Genomic DNA, 17,724 nt, shown 5'->3' with positions numbered 1-17,724 from the left:
CGGCGGTTCTGGACCGCCGCAATAGCCCGTTTTTCTTGTAGTGTTAGTCCGAGGACACCTTCACTATTAGGGATGTGGTCTCCCAGGCTAAGGTAGCCAAGAAACCTAAAGATGGGGATGCTAGGTCCAAGACTGCCACTACTAAGGAGGATCCCTAGCCAAAGAAAAAATAGTTGTAGGATTTTCACTTTCTTTTGTTTCTCTTCCTGAGATTTATTTCATTGCTTGTAATACATTTTCTTTGAAATTAATGAATGAACCTTTCCTTCTATTGTCTGAATCTTTACGTTTTGCACTTTTCATACTTATTATTATTATTGCAAACGAGTTTAAACTATTGTTGCTCCATTTCCAACATATTCTAACAACAAATCATTATTGAAATTTCTAGAAATCTAAGTATTAGCAATAGAGAGTTATTATCCACTTATATCATGAGCTAACCCTCATACAATAAGTATTGAATCTAGAGGGGATATGTAATATACCCTGTATTTTGAGCTCTATTTAACATCTATAAAGACACCTTTGAATGTTAATTTCACCTAAACATGTGGTTCGAGAGATCTGACATATCTTAGAATATGTTTAAACACTTATGTATATGCCCTTGAGTATTAATTTTCCTTTAGCCTGTGGTTCGAGAAGCCATGCAGTGTTTAGATTCTATTTAATACTGGGATAGATGTCAAAAGTAATTAATTTTCCCTAAGCCTGTGTCTGAAGAGCCATACAGGACTTAGGTTCTGTTTAATACTTGGATAGATGCCAAAAGTGATAAATTTCCCCTAAACCTATGGTCTGAGGAGCCATGCAAGAGTTAGGATCTGTTTAATACTTGGATAAATGACAAAAGTGATTAAGTTCCCCTAAGCCTGTGGTCTGATAAGCCATGTAGGAGTTAGGTTTTGTTTAATACTAGGATAAATGCCAACAGTGATTAATTTCCCCTAAATCTGTGGTCTGAGGAGCTATGCAGGAGTTAGGTTCTATTTAATATTGGAATAGGTGCCAACAGTGATTAATTTTCCCTAAGCCTGTGGTCCGAGGAGTCATACAGGAGTTATGTTCTATTTAATACTGGGATAGATGCCAAAAGTGATTAATTTCCCCTAAGCCTGTGGTCCAAGGAGCCATGCAGGAGTTAGGTTCTGTTTAATACTAGGCTAGATGCCAAAAGTGATTAATTTCCCCTAAGCCTATGGTTTGATGAGCCATGCAGGAGTTAGGTTCTGTTTAATATTAGGTTAGATGCCAACAGTGATTGATTTCCCCTAACCCTGTGGTCCAAGAAGCCATGCAAGAGTTAGGTTCTGTTTAATACTGGGATAGATGCCAACAATGATTAATTTCCCCTAAGTCCGTGTTTCGAGGAGCCATGCAGGAGTTAGGTTCTATTTAATACTGGGATAGATGCCAACAGTGATTAATTTCCCCTAAGCCTGTGGTCCGAGAAGCCATGCAGGAGTTAGGTTCTATTTAACACTTGGGTAGATTGAGTAATATGAAGTACGATGCTTTTTCACTACAAAAGAATTTAATTATAAAGAAAATTTTCATTAATAATAATACTTTTTTAGGTTGTTTACATTCCATGGGCGTGGTATTACATGTTCATCTAAATCTTCAAGGAAATAGGCCCCTAAACCAGCCACAGAGATGATGCAATATGGTCCTTCCCAATTGGGTCCTACATTTCCCAATGCTGGGTTCTTTGCAATGCCTAGAACCTTCCTTAACACCAAGTCACCAGGCACTAATGGCCTTAGCTTTACTTTGGCATCATAACTTTGTTTGAGTTTGTGTTGGTAGTATGCCAATTGGACCATTGCACTTTCTCTTCTTTTTTTAATAAGATCCAAGCTCCTTTCTAGCAACTCACTGTTACTACTTGTAGTGAATGAGCTCGTCTTTAATGTTGGGAAGCCCGTCTCTAAAAGAATAACAGCCTCGGCTCCATAAGTCATTGAAAAAGGGGTCTCCCCTGTTGATCTGCAAGGCGTGGTTCAATAAGTCCACAAGACATGTGGTAGTTCTTCTACCCATTTTCCCTTCACATCATCCAACCTTTTCTTGAGTCCATTAACTATGACCTTATTAACAGCCTTGACTTATCCATGTCCCTGAGGATAAGCTGGAATATAATATCTATTCGTAATTCCCAACTCGCAGCAGTATCTCCTGAAGGACTTACTGTCAAACTGAAGACCATTATCCGAGATGAGGGAATGAGGGACCCTGAACCGGGTAATAATGTTTTTCCATATAAACTTCTTAGCATCCACATCTTTGATGTTTGCTAAAGGTTCAGCTTCAACCTATTTAGTGAAATAGTCAGTGCCGATCAACAAATATCTCTTGTTCCCTGCTACTTTGGGGAAAGGGTCGACTATATCTAAGTCTCATTAAGCAAAAGGCCAGGGGCTAGACAGGGGGTTCAAAACTCCTCCTAGCTGATTTATGTTTGGTGCAAATCTTTGACATTGATCACACTTCTTTACATACTCTTGTGCTTCTTTCTGCATGTTTGGCCATCAGTAGCCCTGAGTGATGGCTCTATGAGACAAAGATCTGCCTCCTGTGTGGCTTCCACAAATTCCTTCATGCAGCTCCTTAAGGAGTAGTTCTGTCATTTTAGGGTGAATACAGAGTAGATATGGCCCAGAAAAAGAGCGATTCTATAATTTTTGGTCCTCAAATAACCAGAAATGAGGCGCTTTTCTCCTTATCTTTTCAGCCATTGATTTGTCTTCTGGCAAGATGTCTTCTTTTAGATATATAACTATAAAATCCATCTAGCTGGGCCCTGCCTTGATTTGGTGAACATGAACCGCTGGTCCTTTAGCCTCCGTGGGTTTACACAAGTCTTCTATAAGGATAATCTGAGGTAGGCTCTGAGCCGAAAAGGTTGCCAGCGTAGCTAGAGAATCAGCGTGTGTGTTTCCACCTCTACGGACGTGCAAAAGAATGAAGGATTCAAATCCTGATTGCAAATGTCTAACTTGATTTAAATTCCCTTGCATCCTCTCATCTCTTGCTTCTAGCTCATCCTTCACCTGGCCGACAATCAACCTCGAGTCTGAGAACATCTTTACTGCCTTTCCTCCCATTCTTTGAACCATGGACATTCCCTTTAGCAAGGCTTCGTATTTATGGTTGAGAAGCCCAATCTTAGTGATTTTTCTATGGTAAGCTTCTCGGGTGAGATCAGAATTAGCCCCACTCTAGAGCCCCTTCGATTTACTGCACCATCAACGTATACCTTCCAGCATGAAGGTTCTTGTAGGGATACTATGCCAACTGATTTTCTGTCCATGTTATGTGTTGTTGATATTTCTTCTAATGAGGGTTCAATGAACTCGGCCACGAGGTCTGCCAGTACCTTACCCTTGACAGAGGTACAAGGCATGTATTTGATGTTAAAAGCCCCTAAAACTGTGCCCCACTTTGCAATCCGCCCCGTGTAATTATCACTTTGAAGTATGGCCTTGAGTGGAAGTTGAGTTAGGATGATGACTGTATGCACTTGGAAATAACGGGGAAGCTTTCTTGTACCATACAACACTGCCAGGATAGGCTTCTCCAGCGGCAGATAGCGAGTCTCGACTTTATGCAGTGATTTGCTCACATAATAGACTAGTTGTTGTACTCCATTATTAACCCGTATCAATACTAAACTCACAGCGTGGGGGGCCACTACAATATAAGAAAACAAGACTTCATTCGTCTCAAGGCTAGACATAATAAGTGGCCGAGATAGGTATTCTTTAAGTTGCTGAAATGGCAAAGCACATTCTTCAGTCCATTTAAATCGTTTCCATTTATTCATCAATAGGAAGAAAGGTCTGCATCTATCTACGGACCGAGAAATAAACCGGTTTAAAGTAGCAGTCATTTCGGTTAGTTTCTGAACTTCTTTGGGCTTCTGAGGTAGTTGTAGATCATTTTTCGCCTTAACCTGATTAGGATTAACTTCAATTCCTTGGCAGGTTACCATGTAGCCCAGGAATTTTTCTTATCCCACGCCAAAAGAACAGTTGGAGGCATTAAGGCGCAACTTGTGTCTCTCAATATTTCAAAAATGCTTTCAAGGTCTCCCACATGCTCGGACATTACTTTGCTCTTCACTACCATATCGTTTACATAGACTTCAATATTCTTGCCTAACTGAGGTTCAAGCATTTTAGTCATCATCCTTTGATAGGTGGGTCTTGCGTTTTTCAAGCTGAAGGGCATTACCTTATAGTGATAGTTTCCAGTGGGAGTAACAGATACTGTCTTTTCCTAGTCCTCTAATGCTAGCGGTACTTGATGGTATCCTCAAAAGGCATCTAAAAAGTTCATCCGAAGATGGCCTATAATAGCATCTACTAGCTGGTCTATCTGAGGCATAGGAAAGGGGTCTTTCGGACAAGCCCTATTTAAATCCGTGAAATCTACACACACTTGCCATTTTCCATTCTTTTCCCTTACTATCATAGTATTGGCCAGCCATTCAGGATAGAAAGCCTCTTTGATAGCCCCCACCTACTTAAGCTTCATCACCTTATCTTTGATAGCATCGGAATATTCTCTGGATAAGCGCCGAGGAGGTTGTTTTTTAGGGGTAATAGATAGATTAACATTCAAGTGGTGACAAATGAAGCTTTAGTCCACCCCCGGGGCTTCATAAGCATTCCACGCAAATACATCCACGTTTTTTCTCAGGAATTCAATTAGCTTTTATCTCTCTTGGGGAGGCAGCTAGGAGCCGACCTAAAAAAACTTCTCCAGATCATCACCAATAATAACCTTTTCTAGATCTTCACACTTCGCTTCCTTGGTTGATTCATTGTTGGACATTACCGGAGTATTTAATTGCTATGAGTTCCTTTCAGCAAAGGTCGAGGACTCCGTATTGGGCCTATGCAAGATGCCAGCCACCATGCACTGTCTAGCCATGGATTGATTCCCTATAATCTCTTTAACCTAGCCATTGGACGGATATTTCACCTTTTGGTGGAGTGTAGAAGAAATGGCTTCTAAAGCATGAAGCCAAGGCCTAGCCACAATAGCCGTATAAGGTGAATAAGCATCCACCACAATGAAATTCACTTCTACCACATTCGAACCGGTCTATATTGGTAGTCTAATCTGACCTCTTGGAGTAACTGTCTTCCCCTCGAAACTTACTAATGGGGAATCGTACGCTGCCAGGTCCTTGGGTTTCAAATTCTGCCCCTTGTACATTATCTCGACAGCACTTCCCTAATCTACCAACATTCTTCTCACATTGTACCCCCTATCCTAAGTGTGACCACCAAAGCATCGTCATGGGGTTGGATAATTCCGATCTTATCATCGGCTGAGAAGCCCAAGACTAACGGGGCCTCTATTCTGACTCTTTTTGGCTCTGAATTACTACCTTCGGTTGATAGCCGAGCCACTGACATTACTCTGGAGGGACAGGAACCGGTCCTACCGAGGGCAGCGAAGATGACATTGATCGTTCCTAGAGAAGGTCTTGAAGAAGAGTCTCTCCATGGATCCAAATCTGGTTGCCCTGCTTGGCCACTAGAATGGTGCAGTAGCTGTTTCAACTTCCCTTCTTGGACCAGCTAGTCCAAATGATCCCAAAGATTCTTTCAATCTTCCCTAGTGTGCCCCTGATCTTGATGATATTGGTAATAAAGGCTTTGATTGCATCTCAAGGGGATTTTGGCCATCTTATTTATTAATCTTCTCTAGAACCTAATGCACCAATTCTCGAAATATTGCATTAACAGTCTAGGTGTTAGTAGACCCTGATTTTCTAGAAAAATCTCTCCGGGGTCGGTTATTATTGAATCAGTCCAACCTGAAATCCTTAATCTCTTGAGGGATAACCTTGGCTTTTTCTTTACCTAGTTGTTGATCTTCTTTAACCCTTTTATACTTGTGAATACGCTCCATAAGTTGGCGTAGGCTGATGACTGGTTTTCCTGTTAAGGACTTCCTTAAATCATGCTCGATTGGGAGGCCACTCTTGAAAGTACAGAAGGCGACATCTTCAAAGTCACCCTCTATCTCATTGTACATCTTCCAGTACTTGTCCGAGTATATTTTCAGGGTTTCCCCTTCTAGTAAGGACAAAGACAGTAGGGAGTTTAAGGGCCGAGGGACCCTGGTACATGTGATAAAATGGGAGCCAAACACCCAAGTGAACTCCTTGAAGGAATTTATAGAATCCGTCTTCAAGCCATCAAACCATCTCATCGCCACGGGTCCCAAACTGGAAGGGAACGCTTTGCACATCAAGTCTTTGTCCTTAGAATAGATAGTCATTCTCTGATTAAAATGACTCACATACTCCACCGAGTTTGTTCACCCATTATAGATGGTGAATGTTGACTGATGGAAACGTCGAGGAGGAGCTACTCTTTCGATTTTACGCGTGAACGGTGACTTGGCAATCTGGTTCAAAGCTTTGCTCATCGCATAATTTCCCAATCCTTTGTGAATGGGGCATTTGCATCGGCGTTCACTATGATGCTCTTCCTCATATGAGAAGGATTCGCTAGGGGGAGTCCTTGATCTACGTCGATAACCGCAATCCTTCTCATCGTTGGAGGAGGAATTAGACAGGGTGGGAGTTCGTTTTCGTTGTGCACGGCGTAACTTCTTCTTAAGCTGGTCAATTTCCCTTTGCATGGCTTTATTGTGTTGTTCTTGAGAGACGTGACTCCCAACTCGAGAATGGCTTTTGCTTGTGTGCGTAACGTGCATGTTGCCCTCCCCATCTCTCCTACGTTCAAGATTGGTGGAAGGATTTTCATGTTGAGATGCCATGGATTCTACTTGATGTGAGCCTGAATTTGCCATATTTGACTGTTGTTTTCACTACCAGACAAGTTCTCCCCACAGACGGTGCCAATTGTAAGATCCCGATTTGTGGCCCAAATCCAAAGTATATGGAATCTTATCCCAATGAGCCCAATACAATAAATTTGTAGAGAGTGGGTCAAAGAACTAGGTCCTAATGATTTGAACAACGGCTAATATAGAATAAATGACAATCAGGCACAAACAAAACGTGTTGATATTAATAGACTTTCAGTCCGAGGAGGCCATAATTATGTATATTGATCACAGTTGAATACAGAAACAATTTGGATTACTATAGTGTTTTCTTCCTCTTTTTTTGATCCCCCTTTTTACGTAGAATCCTTCCCACTATATATCCTCCTCCATACCATCCTCATCTTATACCTGTTGATCATCCGAGCCTTCACTTGAGTACCTGTCCCATCAGACACCCTCTCTAGTTCTCCGTGAGTTGTAGTAGCTAAGGTAGCACTATTCAAAGGTATTCTTTACAAAAATGTGACCAGAAAAGTAGCTACAGTGCATTTAATGCGGTGGTGGTAACTTTCCCTTAGATATTTTTAGGTCTCCTTCCTTCTCGTATGTTCATAAAGCACATCCCTATTATTGAAACTTCTTGAAAGGTCACTTTAATTGCTGGATTACATACTTTGAACCATATTCATCAAGTCCAAGGACGAGCTACTCCTCGTACAACCTTTCATTTGCTCCCTACTTATGGGACCTGGTTTGGAGATATCTAGTAATTATTTGCTCCTCCTCGAATCAATCTATATCCTCTGATAAAGCCCAAGGCCTAAGGCCCAAGGCCTAATATACGATTTTGGGTCTTTACCCATAAAAGTACATTGATATGATGATTATGCAAGAATAAGAATTAAAATTTTAAGAATTATCTGTTATTAGAACAGTAAACTCAAGATGGAGAGGGATATTGCATGCGTGTTTTATGAGAAAAGAAAGAATTGGGAAAAACTGAATTACCTTGATTAATTTACTTTGTGTCTTTATATACATCACCAAGATTAGCTAGGAACGAAAACAGAGCACTGAGCACTGTGCTAAGCTAACAGATCAGAATAACCAACTAACAACTTCTCTCACGTGTAAGTAACCAACCTACACACATGTAATTACTAATGGAAGAAAGTAAAAACTAAAACTACAAGTCGTATACTGCTAATCAAAACAAATACAGCTACTTAAACGACAAGAGCTTCTGAGATGACTTCTTGAACTTCTGCTACACATGTTGAACCTGGCTTCTTCTGCTCTAAGTGTTTACCTTGATCTTGATACTCCCCCTCAAGATGGACTGTAGGTTGATAAATGTTGATGAGTCCCATCTTGGATAAAAGCTCTTAAAATTGTTTATGACTCAAAGCCTTAGTGAGCAAATCTACCAATTGGGATTGAGTTCTAACATGAATAAGTTTGATAACTTTCTCCAACACTTTATTCCTTACAACATGGCAGTCAATTTCTATGTGTTTCGTTCGTTCATGGAAAACAGGATTGGAACCTATGTGGAGTGCTGCCTGGCTATCACAGAACAACAAAGCTTCTTTGTTGTGATTAACCTGAAGATCTTTTAGCAGATAAAGAATCCAAACTACCTCACAAGTTGAAACAGCCATAGCCCGATATTCTGCCTCTGCTAATGATCTGGAAACAGTGGATTGTTTCTTTGATTTCCAAGAAACTAATGAGTCTCCAATGAATATACAATATCCAGTAACAGATCTTCTGGTATCTGGACATGAAGCCCAATCAGAATCCGTAAAACCTTTTACATGCAACTCTGAATTTGCTGAGAAGAAAATACCTTTACCCGGTTCATTCTTCAAGTACTGCAGAACTTTAAGTGCTGCCTCAAGGTGTGGTTTTCTTGGTTTAGCCATAAATTGGCTTAGTTTGTGGACTGCAAAGGTGAGGTAAGGTCTAGTGATGCTTAGGTACAGCAACCTTCCCACCAATCTTCTATATTGCCTTGGATCATCAAGTAATAGACCTTCATGTTTGCTGAGCTTCAAACTTTGATCCATAGGAACTTTTACAGGTTTGCACCCAAGAAGCCCTGCATCCTCCAAAATCTCAAGAGCATACTTTCTTTGACATAGGGAAATGCCTTTTTCTGTCCTAGCTACTTCCAAACCAAGAAAATATCTCAATGTATCCAAATCCTTCAGCTGGAATTTCTTATTCAACATCACCTTAAATTGATCAACTTGCCCCTTGTCATTGCTTGCTATGAGAATGTCATCAACATATACTAACAAAGCAATGAATGAATCTCCTTGTTGCCTAGTGAAGAGTGAGTAGTCAGCCTTAGATTGAGTAAACCCAAGTTGAATCAATGTGTTTGAGAACTTAGAAACCCGTTGTCTGGAGGCCTGTTTAAGTCCATAAAGTGACTTATTCAATCTACATACAAGCTGTTCTCCATGCTCCCCCTTGTTGTGAAAACCAGGTGGAAGAGCCATGTAGACTTCTTCATGCAAGTCACCATGAAGAAAGGCATTATTTACATCAAGTTGGCTAAGGAACCAGCCTTTCACAGCAGCCACTACAAGCACAACCTTCACAGAAACCATTTTGGCAACAGGGCTGAAGGTTTCAAGGTAATCTAAGCCCTCCTTTTGAGTAAACCCCTTTGCAACTAACCTAGCTTTGTATCTTTCAATAGCCCCATCAGCCCTATACTTAATCCTATAAACCCATTTGCAACCTATAGGATGTTTATCATGAGGCAAAGGAGTGACAGTCCAAGTATTATTGGCTTCCAAAGCAGCAATTTCAGCATCCATGGCATCTTGCCACTTAGGATCAGCTGCAGCTTGTGAAAAATGCTTAGGTTCTGTGTTGGTACAAATTGAGCAACAAAAGGATTTGTAGGTAGGAGATAGAGTAGCATAAGAAAGATAAGAAGAAAGGGGATGGGAAGTGCCTGACTGAGACTGATTGGAGGTGATGGTTGAAGAAATTTGGTTGCAATGATAAGCTTTAAGGTAAGATGGAGGTTTAGGCACCCTACTAGACCTTCTAGGAACATCAGTAGGCACAACTGGAGTAACAGAAACAATATGATCAGGAACATCAAGAGCAACATGATCAAAAACATCAGGAAATACTTGATCATCTGTGTCAAGATCATGATGAATCTGAACAAAAGAATCAACATGGACAGGTGATATAGGATCAAGTAAGGCATGAGGAATGGAAGGAATACAAGGCAAAGGAATGAGGGCAGATGAAGGAAGAGGAGTGTGTGAAGTAAAAGGAAACACCTTTTCATGAAAGATGACATCCCTAGAGAATGAAAATAGAGTGAGATTGAAGATCAAGCAGCTTGTAACCCTTAATATTGAACGGGTATCCTAAGAAAACTGACTTCCTAGCTCTAGGGGTGAACTTGTGTTTATGTGGATTGACATTAGTAGCAAAGCAAAGGCAGCCAAAGGTCCTGAGGTGAGAGTAAGAGGGGATTTGATTGAAAAGCACCTCATAAGGAGACTTATTATGCAAAAAAGGAGTAGGGAGTCTATTGATCAAATAGACAGCTGTGAGGATGCAATCACCCCAGAAAACAAGAGGAATGTTGGACTGAATTTGCAAGGCCCTAGCTGTTGCAAGAATGTGCTGATGTTTCCTCTCCACAACTGAATTCTGTTGTGGAGTGTAGACACAGCTTTGCTGATGAATAATGCCATTAGAGGTGTAAAAATCAAACATGTTAAACTCTAAAGCATTATCAGTTCTAATGGATTTAATAGGGGTTTGAAATTAAGTATGGACCATATTGTAGAATGAGACAATCAAGGGCCTAACTTCAGATTTAGCTTTCATGAGGAAAACCCAAGTGGCTCTTGATGCATCATCTACAATTGTAAGAAAGTATTTATGTCCAGCAGTAGTAGGAATGGAAAATGGCTCCCAAACATCCATGTGAACAAGATCAAATGAATGAATAGCTCTTTTATTGTCAAAAGGAAAGGGTAGTCTCTTTTGCTTTGCCAAAGGGCATACAATGCAGTCTTTGGTACAACAATTTTGCAAGAAAGGAAAAAGATGACTTAAAGCATGAACTTTCATATCAGATGGATGTCCTAGCCTAGAATGCCATAGAGAATACAAGTTGGCATGAGAAACAGAAGAGGAAAAAGCAGTGAAAGAACTATACTTATTCTTGAGAAGAAAATCATCAAGAGACTTGGAAGCTTGAGAAAGGCTAGAGGCTTGTAACAGATAGAGTCCATCATGCATTCTGCCCATTCCAATTGTGTTCCAATAGGTAAGGGCCTATATAAAACAATAATTGGACAGAAATACAAGACAAAAGGGTTGAGATTGAGTCAAGGCACTAACAGATATCAAGTTAAAGGAAAATGAAGGCACACAAAGGACATTTGTTAGGGTAATATGAGAGGAAAGCTTAATTGTACCAACATGAGTCACAAGTGCAGCCTCCCCATTGGGTAATTCAACCACAGAATGTGAAATTGCAGTAAAAGAAGTCAATAAATGCATTGAACAAACTATGTGATCTGTTGCACCAGTATCTATAACCCAAGTTTCAGCACCAAAAGCCTTTCTATTCACAACCTTAGCAGAAAAGACTGAATGTGGTGAACAAGAAATAGTACCTGCAACTGTATTGGATGGCAATGAAACGGCATTGACTTTGTGAGGCTCTTGAACTGTTGAAGTTTGGTGAGCTCCAATCAATGACAGAAGCTGGTGATACTAATCAGGAGTAAATGCAGGTGCTTGAGCAGTGACAAAATGATTATACTCAGTATTTGGAGCCAAACAATGCCCTTGAAACTAATTTGTAATAGGATTATGATCAGTATTAGTAGCCAAGTGATGGCCTTGGAACTAATTATGACCCTGGAACTGATTTGCAACAGCTGAAACTTGATGAGCCATCATATTCCTGTTCTTGAATTTGTAGCCAGGTGGAAAACCATGGAGCTTATAACATTTTTCCACAGTGTGTCCCAACTTTCCACAGTGAGTGCACAATGGCCTTTCTTTTCCTTTTGGATTTGTGCTTGAGCTCTTGGCAGCCAAAACCGTAGACTCAACTCTAACAGGATTAGTAACTGATCTTTGCATTTCCTCTTGGATAAACAAAGAATGAGCCTTATTAACAGAAGGCAGTGGATCCATGAGCAAAATTTGTGTTCTGACTTGAGAAAACACATCATTGACTCCCATAAGGAACTTCATTGTTGCTTCTTTGATTTGAAGATCCTTCAACCTCTGATTAACATTGCACACGCACTTGCCACAGGTGCATTGAGGAAATGGACTAAGATTCTGAAGCTGATCCCACAAGACCTTAAGCTGAGTGAAATAATCAGTGAGTGATTGTTCTCCCTGATGGAACTCAGCAATTTGCTTCTGGATGTTGAAAACCTTGGTTCCATTTCCTTGACTGAATGTGTCTCGAAGCTCAGTCCAAATCTCAAAAGCAGTATCTCTGTAAATGATACTACCCTGAAGTTTTGGTGATACTGAGTTGATGATCCAAGTACCAACTATATTATCAGCACGAATCCACGCTTGAACAGCCGTTGGTGAATTCACGAGTGGAGAAGAAATGGTTATAGAACCATCTATAAAACCAAGCTTATTTTTACCAATCAAAGACTTTCTCACTGATCTTGCCCAAGCAGAATAATTTTCTTCTCCAACCAGAGGCTGAGAAGTGAGAACAACCCCTGGATTTTCTCCTGGATGTAAGAACAGGGGATCATTGAGATTATATGAGTCTTGCGAAGAAGATGAAGATGCAGTGGTGGAAGTATTAGTTGTTGTGTCAGCCATTAAGGCAAAGAAAAAGCTTGAGAAGATTTTAGGAAAGCTTGGAAAAGCTTGAGAAGAGCAACAATGGTGGACGATGAGAGAGAAATTCCCAAATTTGTAAAACCCTAGAATTTCAAGCTTTCTAGGTGCTCTGATACCATATGAGAAAAGAAAGAATTGGGAAAAACTGAATTACCTTGATTAATTTACTTTGTGTCTTTATATACATCACCAAGATCAGCTAGGAACGGAAACAGAGCACTGAGCACTGTGCTAAGCTAACAGATCAGAATAACCAACTAACAACTTCTCTCACGTGTAAGTAACCAACCTACACACGTGTAATTACTAATGGAAGAAAGTAAAAACTAAAACTACAAGTCGTATACTGCTAATCAAAACAAATACAGCTACTTAAACGACAAGAGCTTCTGAGATGACTTCTTGAACTTCTGCTCCACATGTTGAACCTGGCTTCTTCTGCTCTAAGTGTTTACCTTGATCTTGATATGTTTGCTGCATGCATGGGTTGATGAAGAAAATTTGGGTATACGTGTGAGGAATTTTAGATAGGATTACTCCTGGTCGTGTATGAAAAAAATTAGGTACTTTCGAAGCAATGCTCCAGGCTCAGACCAAAAGGGTGGGCCTCAAATGTGATCACTAGCTTGTTAGAAAAGTCTAGTCTAGCTTCTTTTTGGGTTTAGTATGCTTTGGTTTAGAATTGGTCTTTTGTGATTGTAAAGGTCTGAATAGCGTTCTTTAAAAACTATTGCATTGTACAACCTAATCTCAATCCCTCAATTGACAAGTCACTGGCGCAAAAAGAAAACAACATTGTATTGCAATGGAAAGTGAAGTGGCATGCTTGGTCATTTAATTGGAAACAATTATTGAAGTTTTCTGTTTGCAAGTACTTTTACATCAAATTGAATTTGCATTTCACATTAATTATGAATTTGCAGTTTGCATGTTGGTGTGGTTTGCATCGCAACTACATGACTCTAAACACAGGAAGCTTAACTTAGATAGGAAAGAAATTATAAATCACAGGAGGGTACCTTTATTTATCACCTTGGGTAGGCTAACTGTTTCTGTTGGAATTTTGAACTTCTGGAAGAGAGGGTGCACAAATAATTGAAAGTGAAAAAGAAAAAAAAAAATTATAAGCCCATGCAACATTTGCACAAGTTATATTATGTTGATATACCCATAAAATTAACAACTATTGTCAACTAAGTTCTCTATAATTACTTATATATAGTTCAGATCGACTTATTATACCTCCATTTTTTCTTTATTTCAAAAGAATAGATAATTAACTGGAAGTACCGAAACTAAAAAATTTTGCTTTGTAGCTATACCTTAGCTCAGTTGCATCAAGATACTGACGATTTAAGATGCAATTGATTTGGCATAATTATCAAAATCTAATATGTTCTTCAGGTATCTCTACCGTCATAACTAATAGGCTATTTTGTAAAATTGATGTGCTTCAGATTTTGTTGTTTTCCTTGAGTTTTTAATTTTAAGTTGACCGAAAATGTATTACTCTTTTACCAATATTTTACAACAAAACAAATACCTAAAATTAATGAAAATATTTTACTTCAAAACAAGGATTAATCTGTCTCAATATCATCGCAAGCTTTTTGTTTTTATTTTTCTTCCCTCTTATTCATCTTTTTTCTTCTTCTTTTTTCTGGTGTTTGATAAGCGAATAACTTCCTATACGCACAAACACAAAAGATTTACAATACAACGGAGAGCAAAATCACAACCACGCGGGAAAAGAAACAAGAAACTCATAGAAACAAAAGACAGAACACAGTTTATCAAACCTTTTATTTGTGGTTGAAAACAAACTTTCCATAGGAATTAGTGACACTATTGATTAATAAACTTCTTCATATCTGAAAAACTAAGGAAACATATCTAGTATCTTCTACAGATAAACAACTTGGAGCACATGAACAAAAATAACAAAGATCATTATAGCAACAGACCAAAAACAAACTCAACTACAAACAAAAGATATACGATAGCATATTGCAAAAGAGAGTAACTACTAAGACATAGTTACTGTCGTACTAAAAGGACACGGGCAAGGTGGAACAAGCACTTCAACAACACCCTCAAGCATTTGTGTTACCCTCCTCATGGTAGGTCTAAGAGATGGATCTTCTTGAATGCACCAAATGGCAACCATGACAAACTTCTCCAGCTTCTCTCTGTCATTTAAGACCTCCACATCATGTTCAACCAGAGCATCTAATACTCCTCCCCTATAGCAGTCATAAGCCCAATCAGTCAAAATTGCTTTTTCTTCCTCAATTGTCTCCCCATCTATGCTTTTTCGGCAGCAAATTATCTCTAGTAGCATGACACCAAAGCTATAAACATCTACTTTGGTAGTGATTGGCATATTCCTAAACCATTCGGGTGCAACATATCCTTTTGTTCCTCTGATGGCAGTACGAGTGTGGCTTTGGTCCATCATCAAAAGCTTTGCTAATCCAAAGTCAGCTATTCGAGCATTGTAATAGTTGTCAAGAAGTATGTTTTGAGGCTTTATATCACAATGAATAATCTGGGTGCTGCACTCGTCATGTAAGTACAAGAGTCCTCTTGCAATCCCGATAGCAATACTGATTCTTTGCTTCCAACTGGGTTTCAAGTCTCCAAAAAGAAAACTTGCCAAAGTGCCATTGCTCAAGAACTCATATACCAGCAATCGTTGGAATCCCTCATCACAAAATCCAAACAAACGAACCAGATTTTTGTGATGTGTTTGACCAATCACATTCACCTCAGTCTTGAACTCTCTCTCATTATCTTGAACTAAACTATGTAACTTCTTGACTGCCACAGGAACACTAGAACCCATTTTTATTGCTCCTTTGTAAACAACACCAAAAGCTCCCTTTCCCAATTCTTCCTTGAACCCATCTGTAGCTTCTACAAGTTCTTGGTAAGTAAAACATCGCATATTTGTCTCCGAAGAATTAACACTGCTCATAGTCATAGGTCTTTTGAGCTTCTTATGGTAAATGAAGAAAACACCTACACAAATTGTAACAATTAATATAATATTAACAAACAAAGAGCCACCAAGAAGCACCGACCCCACGAGGATCAAATTGTCCTGATTCTTCTTCCTTGGTTCTGGATTATTTGGAAAGTGAGGACCCAGAGGTGGGATGGAACTACCGTTTCTGATTTTGATAAAAACCTTCCCACCATTAATGCTGCTGTCCACTCTACCATTAGAGAGAGGTAGCTTCTTCTTCCAACAACTATCACCTAATCTGAAAATGGCAACAGCACACATACAATCTTCCATGCATGACTGTTTGCATTGATTTTCAGTATAAGGCTTGAGGAACGCGTAGTCAGCGTTTGGCCAATCTGTATTTATTAGCACTTCAAAATAATACAGATTTTTTCCAGGATCTTGCTTGTCTTCTTGACAGCCTTGTATGAAGACTGGCTGGCAGCTGCCATACTGGTCATTTGGATCAAGTAAGGAGTAACCCATGGGGCAATCACACTTCGGCCTTCGATCTGATTTAAGGGTGCAGATACTGTTATATCCACAAGTGCCACTGCCTGAGTTTGAAACAGTAGCGCGACAAATATTTTCTGGAATAGACCAGAGCGAAGTCCAGCTTCCATTGGCATTGGATGTCTTTGGGTAAGAATATTGAGTGAAAACTCCGTCAAAGTTGATAGTAGCTCTAAAATAGAAATCAGCAGTTGAGTCTGGCTTTACCTGGCTTAGACGAAACGTTTGGTTGTTCTCTCTCAGAATGTAAATGTAGCCTGAATTGTTGAACACCAGTTGTTTACCAGCAGTACCCGAATCATTAACACTAGCAACAGTTTCACTATTATAATAAGGGTCATTAGCATTATCCGTGGGCAAGTTTATGGTATTGAGCACAAGATCCCCATCATCCTGCAGCTTTAGCAGAAACCTCCCTTTGGAAAAGTTGGTCTCTGATTGTCGAGAATAAAGCACCACCCCAGCTGATCTTTCCACAATTTGTGAAGGCAACAATGTATCGGTGGGATTCTTGAAGCTCTCCCATAAGTTATTAAAGCTGCTATCTTGAAGTACAAAGTTGCCTGTGTTGCTCATAACGCCATAGGCTACAGTACCAACAATTGTATTAGCTGTCCATAACTCATCCCCTTGAGGACCAGTAAGGACTAGCCCATTGTCAGCATCTAGCTTCACATTTGATCCCCTTGGTACAGGGTTATCTACTCTAGCATACCAAACTACGGTTTTATCTGGTATTTTGTCAAACCAAATAGAAAGAAGGAAGAGATCTGTCTGGTTGAGAGGACGAAATCCGAAGGCAAACTCACCAGAAGGTGATAGCCATGAAGTGGTGTTGTCAGTGGCTGTGAGAGAGTTGCCAACAGTAACACTACCATTATTTTGTGCAATAGAAGAAATTGGTAGCAGAATTAGTAAGAGAACAAGAAGGTGAGGAAGAGCAAATACCATGATACTGTCAGAGTGAATTGGGTTCATACAACAGAAAAAATAAAGGGACTTGAATAAAATAGCCTAGCTATGATGAAAAGATAATCTACTAAGACTACTATTGTTAATCCACACACACACACACAAAAATCTAGTACTGGTCTACGTCAAGCAAACGACTTTGATTTGTTAGCTTCAACCCTGCTTCATTATCTGAAAAACGCTAGGACCACGAAAAAATTTGTGGGTGTATCAGATGACACGTGTATCAGCTTGAACGCAAGGAGGAAACCTCTCAAAATTTTAAAAAATTATTTTATTGTATTTATATTATTTACATTTAAAAAAAAAAGTAATATGTAAAAATTGAAGTTTGCTATTTCAAATTTTGAGTTATTTCAATAATGCTTTTAAAAAAAAGAGAAATTATATTAAAATCATATAAATTAAGAAGTTTAACAAATTAAACTAGATAAAAATAATAAATTTTTGTACATGTTTAATAAAAAAAATACATAAAATACATAACTTTTATATACTTATTAAAATTTAGAAGATAATAAATTCTCTTAATA

At 39.3% G+C, this 17,724-nt stretch overlaps 1 protein-coding gene across 3 annotated transcripts in view; it reads right to left on the bottom strand.

Annotated features, from left to right (window-relative positions):
• The window catches only part of LOC126724195 (G-type lectin S-receptor-like serine/threonine-protein kinase RLK1), a 50,214-nt gene extending 32,914 nt beyond the window's left edge, over positions 1–17,300 (bottom strand). Inside the window, exon 1 of one of the 3 annotated variants that reach the window (XM_050428614.1) lies at positions 17,150–17,300. In XM_050428614.1, coding sequence (XP_050284571.1) covers positions 17,150–17,197 — 48 coding nt within the window. In that variant the 5' untranslated portion in view covers positions 17,198–17,300. Of the gene's footprint in view, positions 1–15,849 lie in introns of all 3 variants that reach the window. The other 2 variants (XM_050428627.1, XM_050428625.1) reach the window with 2 other exon arrangements.
• Between the last annotated feature and the right edge of the window lie 424 nt (positions 17,301–17,724).

Source organism: Quercus robur, chromosome 1, assembly GCF_932294415.1.
Source record: "Quercus robur chromosome 1, dhQueRobu3.1, whole genome shotgun sequence".
NCBI lineage: Eukaryota > Viridiplantae > Streptophyta > Magnoliopsida > Fagales > Fagaceae > Quercus > Quercus robur.
The sequence above is the reverse complement of the archived record's forward strand: the minus strand, read 5'-3'. Positions and strand labels throughout refer to the sequence as shown.